We start from the raw sequence: 27,592 nt of genomic DNA, 5'->3' as shown, positions 1-27,592 counted from the left end.
TTAAGCCTGGGGATAAAGCAACGGCAACACCACTATGACCCACAGCCAGAGGTAAGGGTTACTGCAGAGCTGCGCACTGGAGGTTGTGGATACCGGCGTTGCTGTGGCGTTGGCTGTGGTGGTCATTGGCTGAGCGGTCATGGGAGAGGAGGGATTTCTAATGGAGGCGGAGCAAATGGCAGCATTGCCCACGTTATCCACCATGACCAGCTCCACCGCCTGAGAGCAGCAGGAGGCGCTGTAGAGCGCAGTGGTGATGCCCACCCCGGAGGAGTTGGTGCTGAGCGTTCCATTGCCCTCTTGGACAGTCACAGAAGCGATGCCCGTGCCGTTGCCGTCGCTCAGGCTGGCGGAGAGCTGCCACGTTGCCTGGCTGCAGTCCTGTGGACAGCTGGCAGTGATGCCGACTATTTGACACACAGGACGGGTGAAGTCAGTCACCTGTGGGAAAGAAATTAAAAGTTTCCGTTTGCCGTTCAACAGCTGGCGGTTGTACTAAAAGTACTTGAAGAGAAAATAAAACGGTTACCTTAGAGGCAACGACGAAGCTCACGACAACATAGTTGGAGTCGATGGCCCCAGGGGCCTCAGCCTCGATGGTCAGTGTGACGTCGGTGCCTGAGGGTGTGTCTGACGGAGCGGTGAGGGTCACTGTGCCCTCAGCACGACCTCCGGCCTCCAGTGTCAGGCTGCTGGGGGAAGATGAGCTGAACCCACGATCATTTCTCGCTTGGACGATGTAGCTGCCTGCCGTGGTGTTGGTTTCCACGGTGAAGGGCACAGTAATGATCGCTCCAGGTTCCAGAGTGCTGTTGACTGAGGCCTGCAATGAGGAAACATTAAGCATACAGCTTTGGTGCCCCCGATTTTGATGGTCAGTGTATTCTCAAACCGAAATGCGTTTTAATTGCCTTTGTGTATAAAATATGATTTTAATGAAATATCAGTGAACATTGATGAAATGGACATGCTCCATCTTTAAGTGTCTAGATTCTCCAGAGTAAATGACATGCATCTGGGTCAGTAACAGTAAGACAACTGGAGAGAAGAGAGAGACATTTTTCATATCCCATTACTACACTGAACCTTTACTGTGTATAGCATAATCAATTACTGTTCCATTCTGCAAAAAACATAATAGTACTCCACCGTGACGGCCACGCTGGAGGCCCTGAGCTGAGTGGACGACTGCCTCTGGAAGAGGGTGGGAGAGGAGCGGGAGTCTCCGCTGGTCTCCCCCTTCAGATGGACGGTGAAGTCCCCCGCTGGCAGTTCCTCTATCGTCACCAGGAAGTCCCCACCTCCTATAGCCTCCACATTTCCATTTACAACCCCGGATCCAGACACAGGCACCAGAGCCAACTCAGTCACTTTCAACGAATCACTGCCAGTCACAGACATCAGCAGGGTTGCGTTCTTACCTGTTTTAGAAAGGTAATTGATCATTCAGTAGTCACAAATGTAATGATTTGTAGTGTTTTACCTCCTGCCACTAGGTGTCAGTGCTGTGGCTTAATTAGATAAGAGTCAATAGATATGAATATAGAATGATATTGAGGTTAGTAGTAAAAGAAGAAATTCAGACGCAACATAAAATGATCATACCAATGGATGGACGACTCTGTTTTAGGCTAAAATCTCCATGTGCACCACCAAAAGCCTCCACAAAGTTAAACAGGAAGTTGATGGAACTTTGACCTGCAGAGATTACACACAACATGAGGTTACTCCTAATATTGGTAGATTTTATGCTCCATCAAATCGTCCCCTTAGAATTATAGGGTTCTATCTACGTTCTGAGTAGTTCTGAGATATTGAGCTTCAAAGTCTTAGAATTCCATAGACCTATACTGATAAGTGGAACAAACCTCTTCAGATATAATATCCAAAAATGCATACAACTACAAGAAACACCTCACCTCACCTTCTTAAGGTGTCACAGAATAAGAATATGTAAATAACTCAATTTTGACAAAAATGTCAGATAGAACCTTATAATTCTAAGGGGACGAAATATCTCTGCACACTATTTTGAAACAAGCCGACCTGTGACTTTGACAGTGAATATTGCTGTGGAGTTGATGGTGATGTCCCACAATCCTGTGCGGTTGTGGGCATTCAGTTGTACACGCTGTAGGTTTCCCACCCTCTGAATCATACCCAGCGGTCCCTCTGGCACCCCATGGTTCTGTGACTCACCTGAAATGGATTACAAAGAAAAAATTCACTTTGAAGCAATAAAAGACATTTCTGACTAATCTTTTAAAATGGATCATAAAACACCTAATTCAAAAAACAATTCTGATATCTATCCAAAATATATATTGTATTGTATCCCCTCTCAAACCTGTGGGACTGTACAGAGTAAACGCAGGTGAGGAGGACCCTGTGATGTACACAGTCACATTGGACACCGTCTCATCCAGGAGGAAGGAGAAGTTCTCCGCCCTCACTGGGGTCCTGACTGCCTGGAGCAAAGTCACCTGCAGGGGGCAGCATGGAGGCAATTCACCAAACCAACATCAAACAAACCTTGAACTGTCATTCAAATATACAGAATCACATTTCCCTACTCAGAGGTAGAGGTGCTATAAGGACAAGTTGGGACAATTCCCAGGGGGAAAACATTATAATATTGATGTGTGTGTGTGTGGGGCGGGATTATTATTATTTTATAGGGCCCCAACATTCTAGTGTGTGTGTGGGGCGGGATTATTATTATTTTATAGGGCCCCAACATTCTAGTGGTGTCGGTGTACTGAGGACTCCTATCTTGGTACCAGAGCTGAGGTGGAGGTGTCCTCTATGACCACGGTGGCGTTCGGCAGTGAGGACTTGGACACCTCTATGGTCTGGCCCCCTGAAGCTTGCGCCAGGTCCCGGTACAGCTGAGCGTCCGCGTTGGAGAGAGCCCTGGAGACGGGGCTCCCAGAGCGACGGCGGCGGCGATGTGCTGAGCTCGAGGTGCCAGTCAGCATGAAGGTGACCTATGAGACAAGATGTTTTTATATATATATACACATAATAAAGGAGAAAAAGTGACAGCTGAACCTAGACACTTACACTCAGAAGAGTTTGTGACCGCTATAAAGATACAGTGCAACAGCATGGCACAAAACAAACAAATACAAATAAACATGTGCTTGGAATAGCACTGCAGAAAAGGCAACGGTGCAGGATCACGTGTCATGGAGAGCAAGTGTGAGGTGAATCCCACCGAACCCACCTTGGACTTGGTGCTCTCAATCAGCGCAGTCACGGTGGTCTTCAGCTCCGCATCTTTGGCCGGAGCATCAGTGAACACAAAGATGTCCGAGGAAGGGGGAGCGGCAGTTAGCGCCAGCTGTTCACCGGACAATAACAGACAGACCATTAAATTCCTCTAGTTACGCAGAGAATGCTTTATGATGAATTTTCCAAAATTTCTTGTTATTTTCATAGTAAGTTTATTCATACACTCTTTCAGACACTCATTACGATAGTATATCCCATTATGTGGAGTAATTTAGATACATTAGCGATACCTTTCATTAATTTTCTGAGGAGGCCAAGGTATAGATAGACACACACGTACCAGAAGTCCTGATAAACACATTTCAGGGATATCCCCTCCACCTGCAGCATTGAGCTTGTTAATCTCCTGTTTGAAAACATCTGCATCGCTTGTCCTGATGAGTGGACCGAAGCCTGTTTGGTCACAGAGATGAGCCATTAATGATAAAAAGGCACATGACCAGCTGTGAACACAGAACAGCCATGACTGCTGAGGTCCACCATCGTCCCTCCTGTTGGATGAGAGTGCGCCCCCTGTTGGCCTGACCTGGGTCATTAAAGGCGACCAGGATGTACTCCGATGGCTCCTCCTGGGTGCCCCGTTTGAGGTCGATGACAGAGAATGAGACGCGCTTTGCCTCGGCAATGTCATCTGCCATGCTGCCTGTGGTGTCAATCACAAAGGAGAGCAAAGACGACTGAGACATACCCACTAACCTGAGAGAGGGACAGAGAGAGAGAGACAGATGTTTTGGAGAGCCATGTTTTCCACTCACAGCCCTGTGTACACTTCTTGACTGTCTGTATATTTAAAAAATACAAACATGTTTCAAATCACTCGATCAAACAAGTCAGTCAATCAACCAATCAACCAACAAACCTTACCGCAGGAAGCCTTTGTCGCTGCACACCAACCTTACCGCAGGAAGTCTTTGTCGCTGCACAACCAACCTTACCGCAGGAAGTCTTTGTCGCTGGTGGCCAGTCGGATGTCCTCCAGCAGCTCCATGGTGGCGTTGATGGCCACCTCTGCAGCTTGCAGGTGCAGATGCCCGTGGCTCTCCGAGGTGTCGTCCTTGTTGATGCCACCAACTGGGTCCTGACCACTGGTCCGGTCAAAGGAACCACCATGGCTGCACTTGCCTGCAGTGAGGTGAGCACACATGAACATGAACATTAACATTGAGCTTTCCTCTGGAACATAGACTATAAGGACCCATTAGCAATCTGGCCTAAAGGCACTGCTATTTGTCTTTGGAAAAGAGAATCAGGGTGTTTGTGGCAACCTGCTGGCTTGGCTGAAGAGAAGAGACTGAAGTAGCCTGACGTGAGTTTCTTCTCCTGCAGGACGTGCGACAGGATGTTATTCGTACAGTTTCCTCCCGTGCAGTTCCTGCAGGTGGCTAGGTCAGGGCCTGGAAAACAAATATCATAGTGTGTGTTTGGGGCGTAGATGAGAGAAAGACGGTGAGTGTGAGAGAGAAACTATTGTGTAATGTTTCTACAGGAATCTCTGCCTGTAAAACACATGTGGATAACTGACCTGAGCAGATGACAGGTGAGTACAGTAGGTGTAGCATAAGTGATGAGGCATGTGTTTACCTTGTATCTAACTAGTTCATTCTTACAGAGTTGTGGTTTGTATATGAAGAGTTCAGGGGCCTATTGCACAAAACTAGGATAAGGGATTAAGCCGGGATATCTTGGTTATCCTGGCTCAATTTATCCGTGATCCAGTTGCACAAAAGCAGGATAGGGGGCAGCAGGATATGTTATGGTATAAATCACCATGGCGATTTATTCTGTGGAGCTAGCCTGCTCCAGACCAGGCTGTTCCAGGATCTATTTAATCTCATCCCTTATCTCAGTCAGCAGTCACCACAAACGGAAACCAATAGTTATTCCACTGCCCACTACACATTGTTATCACATATACCTAGACCAGGGATGGGCAAACTACGGCCCGCGGGCCGGATCCGGCCCGCCAATTTTCAAAACCTAATGTGGCCCTTGAGCCAAAAAGTTTGCCCACCCCTGACCTAGACCCACTGTCATTATTTAAACGTTTGTGATCATTAATTAACTTTTACATACTCGCCATTCCCGACCTGTCATGCGACAATGTGACGTCACGGGAGTGCCTAACCATTTCACGCGTGGTGGTCGCGGAACTAGTTGCAATATTCTCCTTAACAGAGGTGTTGCTGTTTGTTGCTGTTGTGAGAAGGCTATCTACCTACTTCACACCGTAGAAGAAGCAATGAAGCCGCTCTAGTTGCCATGGTGAATCAGTGAATCTGTGATCGGTGGCGGGGTCTATTTGAGGGAGCCGTGAGCGCGCACTTATCCAGGATAGGTTTCACCTGGCTTGATGAATCCGTGTCTGCTCATCCTGGTTTGCTCGTTGTGCAACCAATTAAGCCTGTACACTCTTGTTTTGGATTCATTGAGCGCAGCTCAGTAACTTATCCCGGATGTCTTAATTCTGCTTTTGTGCAACAGGCCCCTGATGTAAAACCCTCTAAATCTGTCTGACCACTTAAAATGCTTTAAATGAGCATTTTTTAGAACCAAACTTAAAAGTAAACATCAATATAAACATAAACGTAAATGTAGAAGCCAAGAGGAAAAAGAGCAGAGGGGTATTTCACAAAGGCAGAATTAAAGGGGTGGTTCAGGATTTTGGACATAGGACCTCATTTCCAAGTAAGCAAGTGTGATATTTATCAGTGGAGACCGTTTTCAACATGTTTCATCCAGTCCTTCTAATTGCAGAGTTCGCAGGTGCTAGGCTAGCGCAAGTCAACGGTATGTGCTAGCCTGCCAGTAAAAACAGTCTTACCCACTCCAAAGTACACCCGAGGCAAATAAATTATAACGCCAGACTATCGATGTAAATGTCTGTATTGATAGTGTTATTTCTAACGTTATTCTATCCTTGCATTTCAACGATCGCATTACATTTTGAGGGACTAGTTTCTTAGCAGCGGCGGAATTATACTTGATCCGGTTAGTAATACTGCGCCGAAAAGTAAACAATAAAGCGCACTGCAATGGGGATACCTAGTAGTAGCCTTGGTAATAGCAGTCCGCCGCTGAGTTGCAAAATGACTACTAACAACTTAAGGGACCAAAGTATAACTATTGCAACGCGATGCAAGGGTAGTTGTATTTCTTACACTATTCTATCAACACAGACATTTACATCGATTGTCTGGAATTTGCCTCAGGTGTACTTTGGAGTGGGTAAGACTGTCTTTAGTGGCAGGCTAGCACATACCGTTGACTTGCGCTAGCCTAGCACCTGCGAACTCTGCAATTAGAAGGACTGGATGAAACGTGTTGAAAACGGTCTCCACTGATAAATATCACACTTGCTTACTTGGAAATGAGGTCTTATGTCCAAAATCCTGAACCACCCCTTTAAGACATCCAAGATAAGTGATAAAGCGAGGTTTGACATAGCGTTGTCTGGTCATCCTAGCTAAACTCATTTCACTAACGCCAATCCAAGAGGAGTAGCAACTATGTCAAGCCAGGTGTAAGTAATTCAGGATGTGTGCGCGTTCTCGTTTCTGCTCCAAAATGCCCACGGTTGGAATAAAAAAGACGCAGAAAATAGCGTCAGTCACACAAAGTGAACAACCGCTTTTGATATAGACTAACAATGAAGTAAAGTTGTCCTTTTTGGAATGGGGAATCATGGCTATTTCTGTAAAATAGCGGGAGTAGGCGTGGTAGACCAACTGAATGCAAATTTACGTATGCACCCACGTGTGAGTGCTTTCTTGTCTCGGCACGCAACGTCATTAAGAAAGCGCTTGCCTCTGCAAAGATGCACATAGTATGACCTTAATATTATAGTTGAAAATACCTCCGAGAACTTGCCCCTCCACTTCCAATCAACTACAGTAGGCTATTCATCAAACGTCTATCAATAAAATAAGCAAACAAAGAGTACCTAGGCCTATGTTAATAATTATAAGGCTGTCACAATTAAATTATAATAACATGGCAGTAGGCAGACAATCTGTTTTGTTTTGCGAGCAAATACATTTAGCAAATAGTTTATAAAAGCTCCTTAAAAATTAGTACGGAGGTCTGATGTGAATGACAGCTAGCTGAACCAATAAGACGACATAATTACCATTAGAATTAACTTAGCTTGGCTGTTAAGCCAGGTCGGGACCAGGCTAGGTGCAGAGAATAAATCCCCATGGTAACTTATGTGCCATCTCTTTTGTGAAACCAAGTCAAGGCTAAATTCATCCAGGATAACCTAAAAATCCCAGCTTAATCCCTTATCTAGGTTTTGTGAAATACCCCTCTGTTCCCAGAAAACCTCAGGTGATGCAAGAATGACACACACACACACACACCTGCCAAATTATCCAAAGGCATGTCGGGTCTGATTAGTTTGGAGAATGGTACCCTGTTCCCCATCTCTATCCAATTACTGTGGCTGTAGAAGTCCTTCACAAAAAGAGACATTAGTGTTAGTAGTGACATTAAAGAGAGGATGTGTTCCTGTATCCTGTATCTATTGCAGGCAGTAGGATGGAGTTGAAAGACGCTTAGTCAATCTGTTTTCATGGCCCAGTCTGTGTGTCCAAGCTGTCCGAGCTTTTACTGACAGGTCAAGCCATGGGTGTGCCACCTGAATGTCAAAACTCTACTATTCCACAGCATGGAAGGTACTGTACAGTATTGTAGTGAACTGAGCCTAGCTGGTTCATGACTGAACTCCCATAATGCTGTGCAGTGTGTGTGTGTGTAATGTTGATGTTGGTTTTAGTGAGACTAATTGCGTTTACCTTTCATGTATGTGTTAGCTGGTATAGTCTTTCTTCCTCATCCTCCTCGACCTCTCTGCTGCCTTCGATACCAGTTCCCACTCCATCCTCCTCTCCCGTCTCTCTGAGCTCATCATCCTTACCGACACTGCTCTCTCTTGGTTCCAGTCTTACCTCTCCAACCGTAAACAATACATAACTCTGCAAGGCTCCTACTTCACCACTGCAACAGTTACCCATGGCGTCCCCCAGGGATCTGTCCTTGGCCCCCTCCTCTTTACCATCTACTTGCTCCCCCTCGGTCAGATAATCAGCAACCATGGACTCAGTTTCCACTGTTATGCAGACGACACCCAACTGTATGTCAGCACCAAGCCCTCCTCACAACTCCCACCAATACAACTCAACAACTGTCTGCATGATATCAAAACCTGGATGACCAACAACCTTCTGAAACTCAACACCAACAAGACAGAGCTCATGGTGGTGGCCCCGGCACCACTGCTCAGGAAGGTTGGAGACCTCACCCTGGTCATCGACGGCTGTCCCACCTCCCCATCTCCCAAAGTGCGGAACCTGGGCGTCATTTTGGACTCCACACTCTCATTCAGTTTCCACATCCAGAGCATCACCAAATCTGCCTTCTTTCACCTCCGTAACATTTCAAGACTCCGGCCGTCACTCACCGACTCAGTCACCGAAACTCTCATTCATGCATTTGTCACCTCCCGTCTGGACTACTGCAATGGTGTCCTGTCTGGGCTGCCCAACAAAGCCCTAGACAGATTGCAGTATGTCCAGAACTCAGCTGCCAGGGTGTTAACCCACACCAAGCCCTGGCAGCACATCACCCCCATCCTCAAGAAACTCCACTGGCTGCCAATCAAACAACGCATCAGCTACAAAATCCTTCTCCTCACCTACAAATCACTTCACTCACTGGCACCCAAGTACATCACTGACCTCCTCCACCCGTACACCCAGTCACGGTCCCTGCGCTCCACCAGCAAGGACTTACTCTCCACTCCCTGCACCAGACTCAAGACCTTTGGTGACAGGGCTTTCTGTGCAATTGCCCCTACCCTTTGAAACACCCTGCCCCCTCCTATCAGTTCCGCCACTTCTCTGACACAGTTCCAAGAGCACCTCAAAACACACCTCTTCTCTCTTGCCTACCCTCCCTAAACCCCCACCCTGCCCCTACCCCCCTACTCCCACTCTTGTAAAGCGACCTTGGGTATCTTGAAAGGCGCTATATAAATTGAAGTTATTATTATTATTATTATTATTTATGTTGTACCTCATGTGTTTACCCCATGTATTGTATGTGACTACCCTGTTTGTGTATCGTGCTTGTTTAATTGACCTCCCTTGTGTTGCCTGTGTAATGACGTTTGTGTGTTTTGGTGCATAACCAATAAAACCATTCTGAGACAACTTTGCAGTTTGTTACATTGGTGTCAGAAGTGGGATGACGACCCCTACTGGACAGGAGGAGAAAGCTGCAACTGATTACCTGGCGATCATGAGTTTCCTGCCAAGACGGCTCTTCGACAGCGCGCTCGCCCATGGCCACCTGCTGGGCCCAGCAGACAGAGCCAGCCTGCAGCGTGACCGTGACGAAGAGACCCGCCCCCGGCCACAGGAGGAAACGAACCGGGCTGATGGCAGCATCCCGCCACTTGAACCCGCTCCACACGGGAGCGATCGAAACCGGCCGGTCCTCAGTGCGACGGCGGCGGTAGAAGGGCGCCCCAGCGTAAAGTTGCCCCACTACAATGGCGAAAGGCCGCTGGCGACATACCTGGTACAGGTCCGGCTGGCAGCCGAGCTGAATGGCTGGTCGGCGGAGAGAACGGGCGTACAGGTGGTGTTGGCTCTGGAGGGGGAAGCGCTACACGTATTAGAAGACCTGCCACCGGTGGAGCAAGTAAGCTGGACCGCAATCGAAGCAGCTCTGCAACGACGATTCGGCCAGAGAATCTTCATCAGCGATGCCAAAGAACAACTCGCTTCCAGACGGCGACACAAGGACGAGAGACTGGGCAAGTTCGCGGCTGACCTGCAGCTGTATGCCTGGCGGGGCTACCCAACGTACAGCCAGGGTCTACATGAAGAGATGGCACTGGAAGCGTTCGTGCGAGGCATCCACCCAGAGCGGCTAAAAGAACACCTTCGCCTGAGCGCCCACAGCTCGCTGTCCGTGGCGCTCGCGGAAGCCGAACGGGTGGAAAACATCTTCCGCACAACAGAGTCGCGGCATTGCGTACGCCACACATCGATGGACGAAGACGGGGAGGAACTGGAGGTGACACGGCAGACCACGGCACAGCCATCACAACGGCTCCCACGCGAGTGGAAGAGGCCGGCCAGCAGAGACGGATGCCACCGGTGTGGCGAGCCGGGACACATCGCGTGGTACTGCCAAGCCCCGGCACCCCTCACGCTCGCGCCCCAGTTACTAGAAGAAGGTGGCGCGGCGGGAGGGGCTATGGATTGCATACGGCTCGGCCAAACCAGAGGACTGTATGTGGACTGCACGCTAGATGGGACTCGGTGTCGTGCCTTGATCGATACTGGCTCCACCATCTCGCTTGTGCGCCCCGGTCTCTTACCCGGCACGCTGGTAGCCAGACCCAGAGGCTGGGAAAAGACAAAAACGCGCATCACAACAGTTACCGGAGAGCGAGCGGAACTGTATGGACAAAAAGTGGTGTGCGTGTGCATCAACGGTGAGACGGCGAGCCGCCGGCTTTGGTTGGCTAGCATTAAGGATGATTGCATTCTCGGCCTGGACGTGCTAGAGAAATGGGGGGCTGTGGTGGACATTTCCCGGTTCACACTACACTTGGGGACGAGCAGCGTAGTGTTGCACATGGTGGGGAAAACAGAGCATGAAGTGCGGAGAGCTGGCGCAACGAAGAACTCTCCAACTCGCTCCACACAAGTCTGCAGGAAGCGAACTCGCAAAGAGTACTCGTCATCCCAGACTCCGCCCCTCCCCACACAAGCCCGTGAAACTCAAGCCCGCGAAAACAACAGGTCTCATCCAGGTCCGCTCGCTGAGGACGCCACTGCTCAGCTCACACCCACCAGGGAGGAGCCAAGAGAGCGGGTTGAGCAAACACCACTCTCCGCTCAGAGAGCGCGGCCCTCTTTAGAGACAAGGCAAGCCGTAAATGAACTCTGCACTCGTAGCTGTGAGGGGCTGAGTGAAGCACAGGGTAGCCAGGTGCGGAGACGTACACGTGCGTACACCGACATCTTCGCTGCAAGAGATGAGGACTGCACCCGAACGAGCCTGGTCCAACACGATATCGACACCGGAAGTACTCGGCCCATCCGACTTCCGCCTCATCGCTTACCGTTCGCCAAACGACAAGCAGCTGAAGAAAAGATCAAGGAAATGGCCGCGGCAGGAGTGATAGAGCCAAGCAGTAGTCCCTGGGCTGCGCCGGCTGTACTCGTCCGGAAGAAGGACGGCTCGTGGCGGTTCTGTGTTGACTACAGGCGCCTCAACCAGGTAACCCGGAAAGACTCCTACCCGCTCCCCCGCATTGACGATGCGCTGGACAGCATTGCCGGCTCCTGCTGGTTTAGCTCGCTGGACTTACGCAGTGGCTACTGGCAGATTGAGCTAGCCCCGGAAGCTCGGCTGAAGACAGCGTTTACCATCGGGCAAGGGCTGTGGCAGTTCCGGGTACTTCCGTTCGACCTATGCAACGGGCCAGCGAACTTTGAGCGGCTGATGGAGCGTCTCCTGGCGGGCATTCTATGAACATGCTGCGTGGTTTACCTGGACACATCCTGTGTCATGCAACAGACTTCACCGGTGCCATAGGACATCTGGAAAAGGTGTTCGACGCCATACGGGGTGCTGGGCTCAAACTGCACTCGAAAAAGTGCCACCTGTTCCGGAGGCAAACCGGATTCCTGGGCCATGTCGTGGGGGCCGCCGGAGTGGCCACTGACCCAGCTAAGGTGGAGACGGTGAGATGTTGGCCTGTTCCGCACGATGGTGCTGAGCTGCGGAGCTTCCTGGGCCTGGCGTCATATTACCGGCGTTTCATCCGGGACTTTGCTACAGTCGTCAGCCCGCTGCATCGTTTGACGCACAAAGGCCAGCTCTTCGAGTGGACGCGAGAGTGCGACGCAGCATTCCGGCGGCTGCGGAGGGCGCTATGTGAGGCCCCAGTGCTCGCTTTCCCTGACCCTCAACTGCCGTTCATCCTGGACACCGACGCCAGCAACGTGGGCGTCGGCGCCGTCCTCTCTCAAGCAGGCGAGCAGGGCGAGCAGGTGGTCGCATACTTCAGCCGCTCACTGGACCGAGCGGAGAAGAACTACTGCGTGACCCGCAGAGAACTGTTGGCTGTGGTGGTGGCAGTGCGCCATTTCCGAACCTACCTCTACGGCAAATGGTTCCTGCTTAGAGCGGACCATGCATCGCTCACCTGGCTGCTGAACTTCAAAGAACCAGAGGGCCAGCTGGCTCGCTGGCTGGAGGCACTCCAGGACTACGACATGGAGATTCGACACCGAGCGGGTCGCCTTCACAGCAACGCGGACGCCCTGTTCAGGCGTCCGTGTGCAGCAGACCAGTGCCAGCACTGCCACCGGAGGGAGGAGAGGAGCCCGCTCGTCGGCTACAGGCTGCATCACCGCTGGCAGAGAGAGAGAGAGTCGCTGTTGTCAACGCTCGCCAACAGCACGCCAGTGAGGGGGCCAACGCTCGCCAGCAGCACGCCAGCGAGAGACTCAACGCTCGCCAGCGCCGCGCCATCAAGAGAGCCACTGCTCGCCAGCTTCACGCCAGCGAGAGAGTCAACGCTCGCCAGCAGCACCCCGAGGTCGTCTCGCCGCCTTCAGCTACAAGCTACAGTGATCGAGAGACCGGAGACAACGCACCACAGCCCAACGCCACAACGCAGCACTGCAGAGCAGCAGCTGGGGCCATGGACGCGCAGTCGCCGGTGGACGTGATGTCAAGGGAGGAGATCCGGAAGGCGCAATTGAGGACGCCACGCTCGGCCGAGTGTGGGCATGGATCGAAGCCGGTCAGCGACCGCCATGGACTGACGTATCAGCACTCGATCCAGAGACCAAAGCGATTTATTCACAGTGGCCGGGAATAGTAGCACGTCAAGGACTGTTGTATAGACACTGGCGAGCCCCCGATAGACAATCTGACATTTTCCAGTTGCTGGTTCCTGCTGGATTACGAGCCCGTGTACTGGAACAGGTACATGGGGCAGTGAGGGCGGCTCATTTCGGCATTGCAAAAACTCATCGTCGGCTGAGAAGCCACTTCTATTGGCCGGGATGCAGGCTGGACGTTGAACTGCATGTTCACTGCTGTGACTCCTGCACAGCGAAGAAGGGCCCCACGCGACGCTCGCACGCTCCGCTGCAGCAATACGCAGTCGGGGCTCCCATGGAGCGGGTAGCAGTCAATGTCATGGGCCCACTGCCAGTCACAGAGCGGGGAAATCGCTACGTGCTCGTGGCCATGGACTATTTCACTAAGTGGCCAGAGGCATATGCAGTGCCAGATCAGAGCGCCCAGACAACAGCGGACAGACTGGTCACTGAAATGTTCTGCCGGTTCGGGGCACCGGAAGAGCTCCACAGCGACCAAGGGCGGAATTTCGAGGCAGAGGTGTTTGCTGAGGTTTGCCAGCGCATGGGCATCCGGAAAACGAGAACGACACCTCTGCATCTACAAAGCGACAGGCTGGAACGGTTTAATCGGACGCTAGCAGTGCAGCTGGCCATATTGGCCAACCGCCGACAAAAGGACTGGGACTTACACTTGCCCCTGGTGCTCTGGGCATATCGCAAAGCGGTGCAAGAGTCAATGAAATGCACACCGGCAGCTCTGATGTTCGGGCTGTGGACTTGGTGTTCGGTTCGCCTCCGGAAGCGGAGATTGGAGGTAAGCCAGGGCTGGAATACTACAAGCAGCTACGCAAGAGACTGAAAGGAGTACACGAGTTGGCCAGGCAGGCTATGAGTGAAGCTGGAATACGTCAAAAGCGAGCTTACGATACGCGCTGTCGCGGCCAGGAGTTCCAAACCAGCGATAAAGTTTGGGTGTACTGCCCAGAGAGAAAGAAAGGCATTTCCCCGAAGCTCACTAGCCAGTGGGTCGGGCCGTCTTAGAGAAGCTGTCTGACGTGGTCTATCGTGTGAGACTGATCAAGTGTCGGAGAGATGTGGCTCTCCACCGTGATCGACTGGCCCCGTATCGACCCATGGCCTCAGCTGAGGGTCGTGGAGACTTGGACAGTGATTTTGTGGACCTTGGTGACAATGGAGCTGTGGCTCTAACACCGGTCACCGTGCAGCCGTCCCCGGAACAGCGGGGGCCCACAACGCCAGCGTTGCGTCCCAGCCAGGCTCATGGACTGACGTAGGGTAAGACTTGAGTCAAAGGGACATAGACTAAGTCTCAGGGGGCTGTGTAGCGAACTGAGCCTAGCTGGTTCATGACTGAACTCCCATAATGCTGTGCAGTGTGTGTGTGTGTAATGTTGATGTTGGTTTTAGTGAGACTAATTGCGTTTACCTTGTCATGTATGTGTTAGCTGGTATAGTCTTTCTTTATGTTGTACCTCATGTGTTTACCCCGTGTATTGTATGTGACTACCCTGTTTGTGTATCGTGCTTGTTTAATTGACCTCCCTTGTGTTACCTGTGTAATGACGTTTGTGTGTTTTGGTGCATAACCAATAAAACCATTCTGAGACAACTTCGCAGTTTGTTACAGTATGTTCTATTTACCAACACCTGCTTCTTACAAAGAAGGGCTGATTGATGAGCTAATACTTGTATTTGTATGCTATTTGTATTCGTATGCTACAAATGGGCATGTGAGGTGAGAAATGTCCAACTAAGCAGATAACAGCTGTACAGTTGGAGTGAGTCAGAGAACTGGTTATGTAGGCTACTATCAGGCACCATTAGGCATCATTAGGCTACTATCAGGCCCTATCTGGCTACAATCAGGCCCTATCTGGCTACAATCAGGCCACTATCAGGCCCTATCTGGCCACTATCAGGCCCTATCTGGCAACCATCAGGCCACTATCAGGCCCTATCTGGCTACAATCAGGCACTATCTGGCTACCATCAGGCCCTATCTGACCTTTATCAGGGACTCTGACATGAGCTAGCGCCTACACACAATGACAGAGCCCATCCACACAGTAGCCTACCCTACCTGGTAAATGTACTACATTACATGATTGGAACCTGTCTTTACAATAGAGCACATTAGTGAAACTCAACTGACCTTTGTAGTTAGGATTTCAAAATCTCCCTCAAGATCATCGAGGCCAAAAAAAAAAAAAAAAAAAAAACCTCCAACAACAACCTCATCCAACAACTACTTAAGCGCACACACACACACGCACACACCTGCAGTGTGTGACAGGCAGCGCCCAGGCTGATTCTGGCGGAGATGAAGCTCCCGTGCTTCACGGCAGCCTTGACGGCGGCGGACGCCTGGGCAACCACCTCTCGCCCTTCCACGAACGTCTCGTCGTCAAAGTGGTGCGGAGCGCTCAGAGCCAAGAGAACGTCCATGGCCGCGTTGCTCAGGTACATCTTAGTCACAGCTGTTTGGAAGGCCAGGGCCGACTGGAAAGATGACCCCCCTGAGAAACACGCCCGCTGCAGGGTGTATGCCGTCAGCTTGTCATCAATCTGACAGACGGCGGTGGATGAGGGAGAGCAGTGGCGTGTAGAACAAAGCAGGACATTGATTACTGAATGACTAGAGTGCATAACACACAACACAGAACATAAGAACACAGAACATGAGAACACAGATCATAAGAACACAGAACATAGAGCAACAGTCTGACTCATGCAGGTTTGCTAAAATTCATGAAGTGGAACTTTACAAAAGGCTGTCTCTAAAAGTGAGTCCGTTTGTTTTTCACCTAAGCTCTATTTTCATACTGTGTTTCATCAGTGGCGCCGGCAGGCGTAATCCTGTACGCACTGTGCATACAAATTCAATATTAGCCTACAACAATAAAAAAAAAACCTTGTGTGACAACTAGCCTATATTTATTTACTCATGTGCAATCTGAATATTGGCACTATTCCAAATAAAACCGGAATATGGTGTGCTATAAAATATGAAAACGCATCCTCATGCCTTGGCCTGTGTGGCGTGGCTTTGCATGGGTCAATTCTGACGCTTAAGAACACAACGTTCCATTCAATTATAGAATAATAGCCTAAATCATTCAGTCATGAAAAGAAAACAACAGCAGCAGCTTAATATTTTTCAGGTAACGTTAAAAGACGCACTGTTCTTAGTAGCAGTGATGCTGACACTGACAGCAGTGAGAGATTGTCCTCAACGGTCACGGTCTACACATGTTTAAAATGTTGAATTGTTTGCCTTCCTCTGTAGGCTTATTTAAAAACATAAAGCACTGTTTGGAACAGGGATTCAGTTAATGCGTAGAGCAGAGGTTCTCAACCTTCTCGTCCTTGACTGCCTAGGCTTATCATCTAAAAGTTTGGGACAACCAGAACAGCAGTGCAATGTATTTAGAGTGTTGTGAGCAAATCGTTATTATGACCGCAGCGCAGCCGCCGACCGCCGCGGTGCACGTTATGGTGCGGACTATGGAATACAACCCTTAGCGGCGCCCTTGTGTTTCATCACACTTATTGGACCATGAAATGTTTTGGGTCCACGTGGGAGGGGACATATTTTAGAGCCTACAGTGCTTTGTTTTACTCAGATCTGGGATTTTTGGCTGACAATACAGAGTGCCCCTCACTCTGGCGCCCCCTGTTGGACACTCACAGCCAAGGTAAAGTTCTGACCCTGGGCAGTGGCCATTGCGCGGCACACTTGGCCAGTCTTGCGGAAGATGGCCCTCTGGGTGATGTCCCGGTGTGTAAGTGAGCCGCCCCCTGGGGAGAGAAGTGGCTTGAAGGTTTCGGTGAGAGGGGGGATGAGCAGCACTGCCCAGAGCAGAGACGCGTGGGTGGTCATCTCAGAGACCATGCCCACAAAGACTTCCTGTGAAGAGTAAATTATTTGCCCCTTTTACAAGAAGTTGCCACTGTGTAAACCAATTTCCTCTACAACAACACAGTTCACAGGAAAGACAGAAACAGTCAGACCCTTTACCCTGCCAGTTAAGGCATCATAACATCAACAAGGCCGGACACCTGGGGAGTAATCCAAGTACGTGGTTTAGTGACAAACCTGGGTCAGTTAACTCTGAGTAAGTAGTAAACTTCCTAATAGAAGAGCTGTATGGCTTCATTCTCCTAACAAAACAATGCCAAAGGTCCCTTGTTGTAAGAGGTTTACTAGTTATTCTGAGTTTACTTACCCAGGTCTATCACTACACCATGTACTTGGAATACGTCCCTGGACACTGAAATGGGCTTATTAATCGTTCCTTGTTGTCGCTCTCTCATAAACACACATCCTCACTCCTACGCATTCGCTCATTCTCCAACATGGCAAAAGTTCCTAACAGACCAATTTACATTTGTGCTCGTTTAAATGCTCTTTAAAAGTATGTTCTTTATAGATGGTCACTTATTCTAAGAGATCACAGCTTCAAAGACATACTGTAGTGACAGAAAATGATCCAAACTCGCCCCTTCAAAGCTGTAGGTACAAAGGAGCCAAACTGGTCAGTAAGCAGCACTACTGATTTGCCAGAAACTGATGAAGGCAATGAACTCAGCACAGCTTTGATATAAATGGAGCCTTACAGAGTGAGTAAAGTTCTGTTACTGACATCTAATAAGCAAAGGTGTGTTCAGACCAAGTTCTAGTGCAGCTGATATCAGAACATTTGTAATGTTTTGTTTATTCTAGGGAGTGCTGTGCTGTGCTGGTTAAACACAGCTCATGTTCTGAGATAAGAGTGGTTTCATGTTAAGACCACATTGGAAAGGAGCCAGGATAATAAAGTTTAGTACATTTGTTATCAGTGCAGTATCAGTGATTGGTTAAAAATGTTTATGACTTGCCATCACACCACCAATATGAAACATAACTAGAATGATACATCTTCAAAGCAAAATCAAAAAGATGTTTCTAGAAATGTAATCAAGTTCAACAAATGTAAAAAGTCAGATGATTTTCTACCTGTTCAGGTGAGGACCGGCCTGGGAGTGCTCAGGTGCTTCTCAGCTGCATGAGTGAGTCCCTGGTATTTAAGCCGACATCTGCTCCTCCCTCCCTTGACTCACTGCCGCCCAAATTCCCCCACATATACGGGTGCAAGAGTGAGGGAAGTCCCATGTTTCATTAGCAGTGTGTGTTTGTACATTTGCCTTTCATAGAGAATGGTTCATGCCATCCAAAAATGACGCACACACACACCTGCCAAATTATCCAAAGGCATATCTGGCCTGATCAGTTTGGACAATGGTACCCTGTTCCCCATCTCTATCCAATTACTGTGGCTGTAGAAGTCCTGCACAAAAAGAGACATTAGTGTTAGTAGTGACATTAAAGAGAGGATGTGTTCCTGTATCCTGTATCTATCGCAGGCAGTAGGATGGAATTGGGAAATGTCCAACTAAGCAGATGACAGCTGTACAGATGGAGTGAGTCAGAGAACTGGTTATGTAGGCCAGTGATTCTTAAACTAGGGGTCGCGACCCCAAATGGGGTCGCCAAAAACTTGTTAATGATTTGCCATCACACCATCAATCTGAAACATGACTAGAATCTCACTCCTCATTCCAGCCATCAAAATCTGGGGCATGTATTCACAACCCCCTTCACTCACAGGCCTTGGCCAATCAAAGGCTTAATAAAAGTCAGGTGTGTTAATTCAGGGCTGGAGCCCGGGGGACAGGTAGAAAATGTGAACACACCTGGGTTTCCATCCAACTTTTCGATGTGAATTCTGGCCATTTTAATATGATTGGATTTTGTGTAAAAGTTCAAATAAAATGTAAAAAAAAAAAATCACTGGAGGGAGTAGATACAGTATTTCAACTGAAGATAAAGGAAGTAAGTTGATTCACAGTCAAATCGAATTGCCTACAGTATATCATGTCCTTCCTGGAAGGCTTTTCAGCACAAACATTTCCGATGGAACATCAGCTGTGTTGTAGTGGCTATTGTTTTAGTGTACCTGTTTACATGGACCCGGTAGGGTGTTGCACATAGTGAGTGAGCATGTTAAGATGCTGAAGGATTTATGCACGTGTCAAAATGAAATAGAGAGTTGCCCTGCTGGGCAGTGAACATGAAAGGAGCAGAATATAACAGAAGATGTTACACTGACGCTCCACCGGAAATATATTGCTGGCTGACAAGCCTTCCGTTGCATATAGTCCATGATTTTATTAAGTGTCTGATGAAGTTGTCCTTGACAGTCGACGGTTATGAAAATGCAGTTACTCAAAAGTTCTCTCTTGATTTAGGAAATTAATTCACAAAACACCTATAAGCATGGAGAGCAATTTGTGTTATTGCAATAATGCATGCACTTGTGTGTGTGTGTGATAGATAGATAGATAGATAGATAGATACTTTATTGATCCCCAAGGGGAAATTAAAGAAAATTCAAGTGTGTGTGTGTGTGTGTGGTAGTGGGTGTAGTTTCAGTGTAGCTGACTAATTCTTTCCATTAAATGTCATATTCTGTCTCACTGTTGTCCTTCACAGTAGCAGGAAGAGCTCTATAGCTCCATTGTCTTTATGAACAGCATTGCTCAATGGGAGGCATGGTCACCTCAGCAGTTGTGTAGACTGTGACTTCTAAAAACACTGTTCTGCTCTGCTCTTGACCTGACCTGTCCTTGACCTGCACAGCTAATATGACAAAATGTGGCCATTCTGGAACTGTAGATCATTTGAACCGCCAACTGCTGATGTCCGATACTAAGGAACCTCCATGTCCAGGTGTATCGAGGGAACCTTGATTTTGGAGGTCAATGGTATGAGGAGGAGGGGATGGGTCATTTGTAGCTCTTGAAGTGTTTGATCTGTTTGACTGACATTTCAACTGAGGTGTTCAACCCTTCATTAGGTGGCCTAAAAGCTGGAGGTGCAGTCATAGGGAAGTCCATTGAGTAAAGTGAGGTATCTCTTGAGCACAAATGAAGATGAACAGGTGTAGCAACATAAGCAACTGGCAAGTGGAGTATTCAAACACATAACAGAATCTGGTAATAGTGATTTCTTGTCTGCAAGCACCCAGTATCTCTCCCACCAGTAGTCTTGGTGCTCCTTGGCACTGACAGGTATGATGAAATGGTTGGGCACATTTGGTCTTTTGGTACAGAAGAAGAAGGTTACTCTGGCCGGCCAGCGAACCCTTCTTCTTCTCCTGTGTTTTGTCTGAACCACACCGTTTGGCTGAGTATCAGAGCAGTATCAGAGCTCCTGATTCAGAGCTTTTTAATTTTCACTTATCTGTGATCAATGCCACAAATCAACATTCTTATTTCCCTTAATAACCACCACCTTTCGCTTATACATGCTTCTCTCTCTCTTAATTCAAGTTAAGTTTGGATTAATTCACTGCAAGGTGAGATGTATTCACCTGGCTGAACATTTGGTTTTAGAGATAAGTGCACCAAACAAACACCTGAATTTTCAAAGGGCCCAAACCATATCTCCTACTCTATTTCACATGAAAGTCAATGTGTTTTTATCCTTCAGCATAACAAGATAAAGATGTTAGACCTTAGCATAGACATGGTCTTTATAAGGATGATGTTTGAGACTCCTGATATTGTTGCTGAGTGATTGATTGCCATAGAGATTATTTCAGTTGCTGACCTTTGCTGTCAAAAAGAATCATGAGCTGCCTAGATTTAAACCCACTCCTTTCCTCCCCTCTCCATTCTCTCTCTCACTCTTATTTCTGTCACTGTCTTCCTTTTCATTTGTATCATTTCTGTGCAGCTTCACATTCATGCAGTGTTGCAGGCACCTCCAGAATGCCCAACACTGTCTCCCACAGTTATAATGGGCAGTGATGTTGGGAGCCTGTAGCTGTGCATGTGTGTATGTAAGTAAAAGAGGGAGACCATGCATGTGTTTGTTACAGTGTATGAATGTTCAATAAATGACACGCAGAGCAAGGTGCACACAACTCTGTATTCAGCAAAAGCCATACAAGTTCCTAACTTCCGGGGTCTATGCATATCATAATAAAAGCAGCTATACTAGACCCCGTAACAGTGTTTGTGTCGTGCTAAGGGGGACACTCAAAGCGACATACAAAATATCATTCAAGGTACATTGCAAAGGTCAAGGAGAGCTTTGATATAATTATTACTGCTACTAGAGGAAGTATGTGAACTTGTGGGAGATGCCTTAACATCCCAGGGGGGCTTCACAATGGACAGACTGTGTAAGCAGCAACAGAAGGCCAAGGAAGCCTCGCCAGAGACTTTCTAATGTGGAGACACAGCACTCAAAAAACCCTCCATAGAAATGCATGGGGTTCGTTTGTCACGCAAATATGGCCGCCGTCTACACATATCCCGCCCCTTCCGCCACCAAAAGCCGACATATGAAAACATTGTGCCAATCATGTGGTTGCAATGGCGCAAGCGCACAGTTAACCTTTTACGACAGTGTCCTAGCCTGATGAGCCAGACCCACATTAAAATGTAGGGTCTGGGCACTCACCGTTCGCAGTGCTCAGTCCGAGGGGCGGGATAATCGGTTGTCTTTCAAATTCCCTCTGCACGCAATAGGACAGCGCTATAAGTCCCATGCGTTTCCCACCAGCGGAGCTAGTTGGCTAGTTCAAACTTTTGCCAACTTAATAAAAGTTTAACTCGTGCCAACAGCAACATCCATCTTATTTGTTTTCAAGTAACAGGGAATTCAAGCCAAACCGTTGCAACTCTGCCATCAATCATTATGTTAAGCCCGCCTAACGACTCTATACACGATTTGATTGGCCTGATAGAAGTTTAATTTTAATTTTACGCTAGGGTGCGTCTAGATTTCTAGGGTAACAGTGTCCTGGAGGGAGGGAGCAACGAGCAGCTGTGAACACATGGTGAACACCTATCGACACATGTACCTGCCCATCGAAGTGATGGTAAGCATTCAGTCATATTTTGCATATTGCGTGTCCAGAACTCATCATCTTTAGAATGTATATTATCGTGTGTCCTTTTCAGATAATGTAGTGCACTTTCATCCGGCCCGCCGAGCATTTCATTTGGTTATCAGGCTGCTCGCTATTACAGGCAGGAGTCGGGCAGGATTCCGTCATACACCCCCTTGTTCTTTAACTGTGGAAGACGGGAGGCGTAAGGGGAGGTGGTGGGTTGCGAGCAAATCACACTGATGCTGCAACTGGCAGGCCGACTGAGAATAAATAGCCTGACTAATTGAAGAGGGGCGTAACAAATTCCGTCATGCTCCTCCCGAACTTCCGTTTTGTAAAACGCCATTTCACTAGTTCACATTCCTGAATTTGCAACAAACATAAAGCATAAAGCATAATACATAACATCATAATAGAAGAGCAAGTTTGGCGAGGTCTCTGGCCATGGTCCTGAAGGGCATTTGCGGAATCGTGCCAGAGTCGACTGCGCAGGCAGGAGTCGGGCAGGATTCCGTCATACACACCAAAAATTGCGTTTGAAGATGAAGGATCTTATGGCCTGAACCTACGCGAGCAAATTCAACGGGAGAGCGCGAGGTGCGCTTTCCTCAGATCGGAGAGATTTGATCTGATATAAGTGTGATAGGCGTCAGAGGACCAACGGCCGAGTGTTTTAAGTGCTTGATCAGACAGACCGTTATTTGCCGCTGTGGTGGCCGCACCAATCCTAAATGAATGAGTTGAGTAACGGTCTGCTGGGATTCCGATTTGCGTTAGAACAGCTTTGAGCTGTGTTTGGAACCAAAAGCGAGTAACGGAGCGTCCGTCATCTGTAGCAAAGAGGGGTTCCGAGGGGGATGCAAGGGAAGTGCGATAAGTAATGTAATTAGCCAAAATGTAATAGGGCTGCAGGGGAGAGTCAATGTTAAAAATGAATACTGACTGTCCTTTCTTAAGTTGATCAGTTTTGCTCTGTTTAATGACAAAGCGGATTGTGTCTGCATCCAAAATCTGAAGATCACATACCCGCGGGTGAATGGATGGGTTAAACCTGGAGCTTGTGGTAAACTCGCTGCATCTCAACAGCCCAAAGTACGCGAGTGTAAACATGGCGGTTAGTGTAAGATCTGAGTTGGGGGAAATAAAGCCAAATCTCAAGGTTTGGATGCAGCTGCTTAGTATGTGGATGGTGATAGGAAGGCGACGGTCAGGGGTAGCTGGTTCCAGCTTGTGGATACCTTTGATGAGGAGCGAAATATGATGGCTGGAAAGTGCAGCGCAATCGGAGCCGAATATTATTTTGTAAAAGAAATGAATACCGGCTAGGTAGACTTTAATCGTGCCGGCCCTAATTTTTAAAATTAAGTGGGCATATGACACGAAGGAGGAGAGTGTTAAGAGATCAAATGTAGGTAATGGTAGACAGTGTGAGCGATGAAATAATTTGAAAGAAGACCAAGCAGTCCAGTAAGACTGGAGTGTCCTTGGTGCTATAGAGTGAAGAGCTAGATAAATGGAGTGAGTCTTGAGATAAAAGAGTGGGTGGTTTAGTGGAAGACTGTTTCCAAATAGGGTGGAACTGGAGTCGCCTCTGGGTCCGCTTCTGGAGCTAATTTCTTGAATCTCTGAAATTCGAAGCGAGAGAGAGAGTCAGCAATTGCATTATGGCTACCTGGAATATAAGCAGCAATTACAATGAACTGATTGCAGGCAGCGGTCCAGATTAAGCGACGCAAAAAGGGCAAATAGTGGGTGAATGTGACCGGCCCTTATTGATCGCATGAACTACCGCCTGATTGTCGCTGTAAATGAGGACACTTTTGCCCGACCATTCGCCACCCCAGAGGAGTGCTGCAATTACAATGGGATACATTTCGTAAACGGCAGAAGATGCCTCTTCTGGAGATAAATTAGCGAGCTCGGTTGGCCAGGTACTGGCAAACCAACGCCCACTGAAATAACCCCCAAACCCAACCGATGGCGCGGCATCGGTGAAGAGCTGGAGGTCTGCGGGGGAACACACATGTTCATCATAGAACAGAGAGAGACCGTTCCATTGACCTAAGAATAGCCGCCACAACTCGAGGTCCCTTAAACTCTGGAAATCGAGCGCTACCGGATCTCTAAGAGCCGGAACCGAATGTGCTGCAGTGATGAGGTGAGACACGAACGGTCGGCCCTGAGGTATCACGCGCATGGCGAAATTGAGATGGCCTAGTAAAGATAGCACTTCGACTTTAGTTTTATTGGGAGAGTCAATGAAACTGGCTATGATGGTTATGGTGCGGTCGATTTTCTCTTTAGGGAGCGACGAGGTGAAACTTTGGGTATCTAGAGTGATACCCAGAAATTCCAGGGAATGAGCGGGGCCGCTGGTTTTCTCTTCTGAAATGGGTACCCCTAGCTTCCTGAAGACCTCCAACACGGTAGTAATGCCAACGGCGGGAGGGTGTGAGTTAGGCGTAACGGTCAGGAAATCATCCAGAAGATGAACTAAGAGGGGAATGTTATAGTTGTTTTGTAAAATCCAGCAAAGTGCCTCTGAAAGGGTATCAAATATTTTGGGGCTGCTGCGGCTGCCAAAGGTGAGACGTACAGAGAAATAACATTTCCCTTGCCAATAGACTCCAAACAGGTGCCAGAAATCGGGATGAAGGGGCATGACTTTAAAAGCCGAGGTGATGTCTGCTTTAGCCAGCCAGCTGTTTAGGCCGGCTATTTTAATCAATTTAATGGCGTCATCTACCTTCTGATAGCACATTGAGTAATCATCGAAGGGGATGAGACTATTAATGCTGGGTACGAGACGATTGTGGGGAGCTGACAAGTCGATAATTAGCCTCTTTTTCCCTGAATATTTCCTGACCGCAATGCCTATAGGATTAATCCTGTAATTTGGAAATGGAGGTTCGCTGAACGGGCCCATCATGAACCCGGACTGAACCTCGCTTGCCAACAGGGTGTTCACTGCCTCTGGATCTTCCTCAGCGGAGAGAAGATTCCTGCAAATGAAGGACTGAGTTGGCATGGCTGAAACGCCTGGGTGGAAACCAAATTGTAAACCTGAAAGCAAATAGTTAACAAACTCTTTGTTAGGATGAGACACTAGCTCCATAGCAAGAGCGGACACATTAATAGGAGTACTTAAATACTTCTTAGGTTTTTTATTGTTAGAGGCATAGACAGGGCAAACAGGACGCGCGTGAGCGCCAGCGCAGTAGCTACAGACATGCAGATATTTACAACTAGACATCATGCATTTAGCATTAAAGCGGAAACAAATTTGTTGCCCAGTGGATTGGCCTGAATTGGAGACTGTTCCGGCCGACTTAGGGAGTTTGGGAATAGCTGATGTGGACCTAGTGTCTGTGTGGTTTACGTTCCTGTTATCTTTCCCTTCAATAAAGGAACAGGCTGTTGAAATATGTTGTGAGCTGCTGCAGATGGCACATGTAGCCATGCGACAGCCCAGGAACACGCGATTATGCAATTCAACATCCAAAGCACCCCAATAAGGACATTGGTTCCATAGCCCGACTGGCTGCACATTTAGCCGAAAATAGCCGGTGATAAGTGTAAAAATGAGTACCCCCAAAGGAAACGGATAGACCCGCTATGATTGAAAAGTATTCGTTTAACTCGCGGCGCCTCTGGGGGAAAACGGAGCATATAACCTCTGTGTATCTTGTGAAAGCCACCGCGAACTCAGGGAAGGACAAGATGCGAGTGGCGGGGCCTGCGGACTTGAGTGTTAAAGTAACCGGACCGCACTCAATGTCCCTGGTTTGAAACATGTCTGGCAGAGATGAAAGGAGGGAAGACAAATCAGTGTCCGCACCTGACAAGACCTGATTCCGAAGAGTGGGAGACACCGGAGGAGGCTCGTTAGCGGGGGCGTGCGGCGGAGGAGGTAGGTGTACCGCTGAAGCCAATGAGTAGGCGGGCAGACGGAAAGAGGCGCTGGCCTCTGTCAAGCCCGTATGTGGAACGGATCCCTGGGGATATGCACTGTAGGGGCGGCTGACTGGCTGAGTGTGAGCGGGAGGAAGGAGCTGATGAGAAGCCGGAACCGGGTAGGGTGGTGGCACCAATCCAGGGAAAGAGGGGTGAGGGAAAACCAGGGACGCGGTCCCTGGCTGGGGAAAGGACACGGGCGCGAACGCGGTTCGCACCGGCGGGAGAGGATGGGGAAAGGGGAAGGGCAGCGACGCGGTCGCTACAGGGGGAGGGGGAGGAGGTTGCACAGCACCCTGGTTCGGCAAAGAGAAACGAGGTGAGGGTTGATTGGCTGGAACAGAGAAAGAGACAGCTGTAGCAGAGGGCAAGGTAGAGGGCTGCGTGCGGGCGGCCATAGCTTGCTGGGTCGGAAAAGCCTGCTGTAGAGACAGAGGGAAAGGCACCGGAGGAACGGAGCTCCGCGCTGCGGCGCTGGTGCTCGGTGAAAGGAGAAGAAAGAGAAAGGGGATCGGGTTCCTGCTCGATGCCCTGACTGGGGAGAAGCTCAGGAGAAAAATCAGGAAAATATTGATATTGTCCTTGATTAGACGTTGGTGAATGCAGGGAAGCTTGCTGCTGGGAATCTGCATGTTGGAGGAGTTGAAACAGGACTGCTTTCCTTGGGGAACGGAGGAACAGGATCCCACGCGCTTCCAGCTCCGCTCTGAGGGTTGAGACGGTCCAGGGGTTGGCATTTCGCCTACGGGTCGTGCGGCTATCGCTGCCCTGCAAACCCGGTGAATGATTGGAAGCCCGGGAAGGGGCTGGGGAAGCCAACCTGCGCGAGCGTCGTCTTGGTTCCAGAGAAGATGCGAGCTGACGCGGCCGCCCACGGCAGGGAGCAGCGGGGCCGGGAAGAGCGGGTGGAGTTGGAGGAATGACGGAGGAGTCGTCCTCGAAGTCGCTGCCGGAGGCATGTAGGTTGAGTTCCATGATGGCTGCCTAGGTCACGTCTTTGCCAGCTTCGTAGCGCGTCTTGCGAGCAAATCACACTGATGCTGCAACTGGCAGGCCGACTGAGAATAAATAGCCTGACTAATTGAAGAGGGGCGTAGCAAATTCCGTCATGCTCCTCCCGAACTTCCGTTTTGTAAAACGCTGTTGTGCGGCCCGCCGGCCAGTTTTCAAAACCCAATGTGGCCCTTGAGCCAAAAAGTTTGCCCACCCCTGCGTTACATGTACGTAGAAGGCAGTAGTAGGGACCGAAAGTATGAGTAGAAACTGTACTGTGGTTAGAGGCGCGCACCACACTCTTGCTGTTCTGGGGCATTGTGCTGTTGCACTCAACTACTGTCCCGTGATATTGGCCCACTGTCCCACGGGGCTCTCCTTGTCTTGTGCCAATTGCCAGAGTTGTTCCGCACCACTGTAAAACATCACTGTGTCGTTACTCTTGCCACTTACTGTCCTGTGATTGTTGCTAAGTACACCAGCATTACTGTAAAA

At 48.9% G+C, this 27,592-nt stretch overlaps 1 protein-coding gene across 1 annotated transcript; it reads right to left on the bottom strand.

Moving 5' to 3' along the window:
- On the bottom strand, window positions 1-27,079 carry LOC143133490 (von Willebrand factor A domain-containing protein 7-like). Its single transcript, XM_076293252.1, has 19 exons — window positions 26,925-27,079; window positions 26,551-26,639; window positions 25,989-26,366; window positions 24,126-24,157; window positions 16,897-17,115; window positions 15,486-15,773; window positions 7,653-7,746; window positions 4,560-4,688; window positions 4,230-4,416; window positions 3,821-3,990; window positions 3,575-3,687; window positions 3,227-3,343; window positions 2,781-2,987; window positions 2,348-2,483; window positions 2,047-2,199; window positions 1,606-1,698; window positions 1,150-1,421; window positions 530-823; window positions 1-441 (listed from the first exon to the last, which is right to left on the bottom strand). The coding sequence occupies exons 1-19, from the start codon at window positions 27,077-27,079 to the stop codon at window positions 1-3; spliced, it is 3,567 nt and encodes a 1,188-aa protein (XP_076149367.1).
- Between the last annotated feature and the right edge of the window lie 513 nt (window positions 27,080-27,592).

This window comes from Alosa pseudoharengus, unplaced genomic scaffold, assembly GCF_046254945.1.
Source record: "Alosa pseudoharengus isolate Yale_2024_CS ecotype anadromous, Long Island Sound unplaced genomic scaffold, YU_APseudo_1.1 YU_APseudo_1.1_scf_2, whole genome shotgun sequence".
Lineage (NCBI taxonomy): Eukaryota > Metazoa > Chordata > Actinopteri > Clupeiformes > Clupeidae > Alosa > Alosa pseudoharengus.
This window is presented reverse-complemented; position numbering and strand designations above follow the sequence as displayed.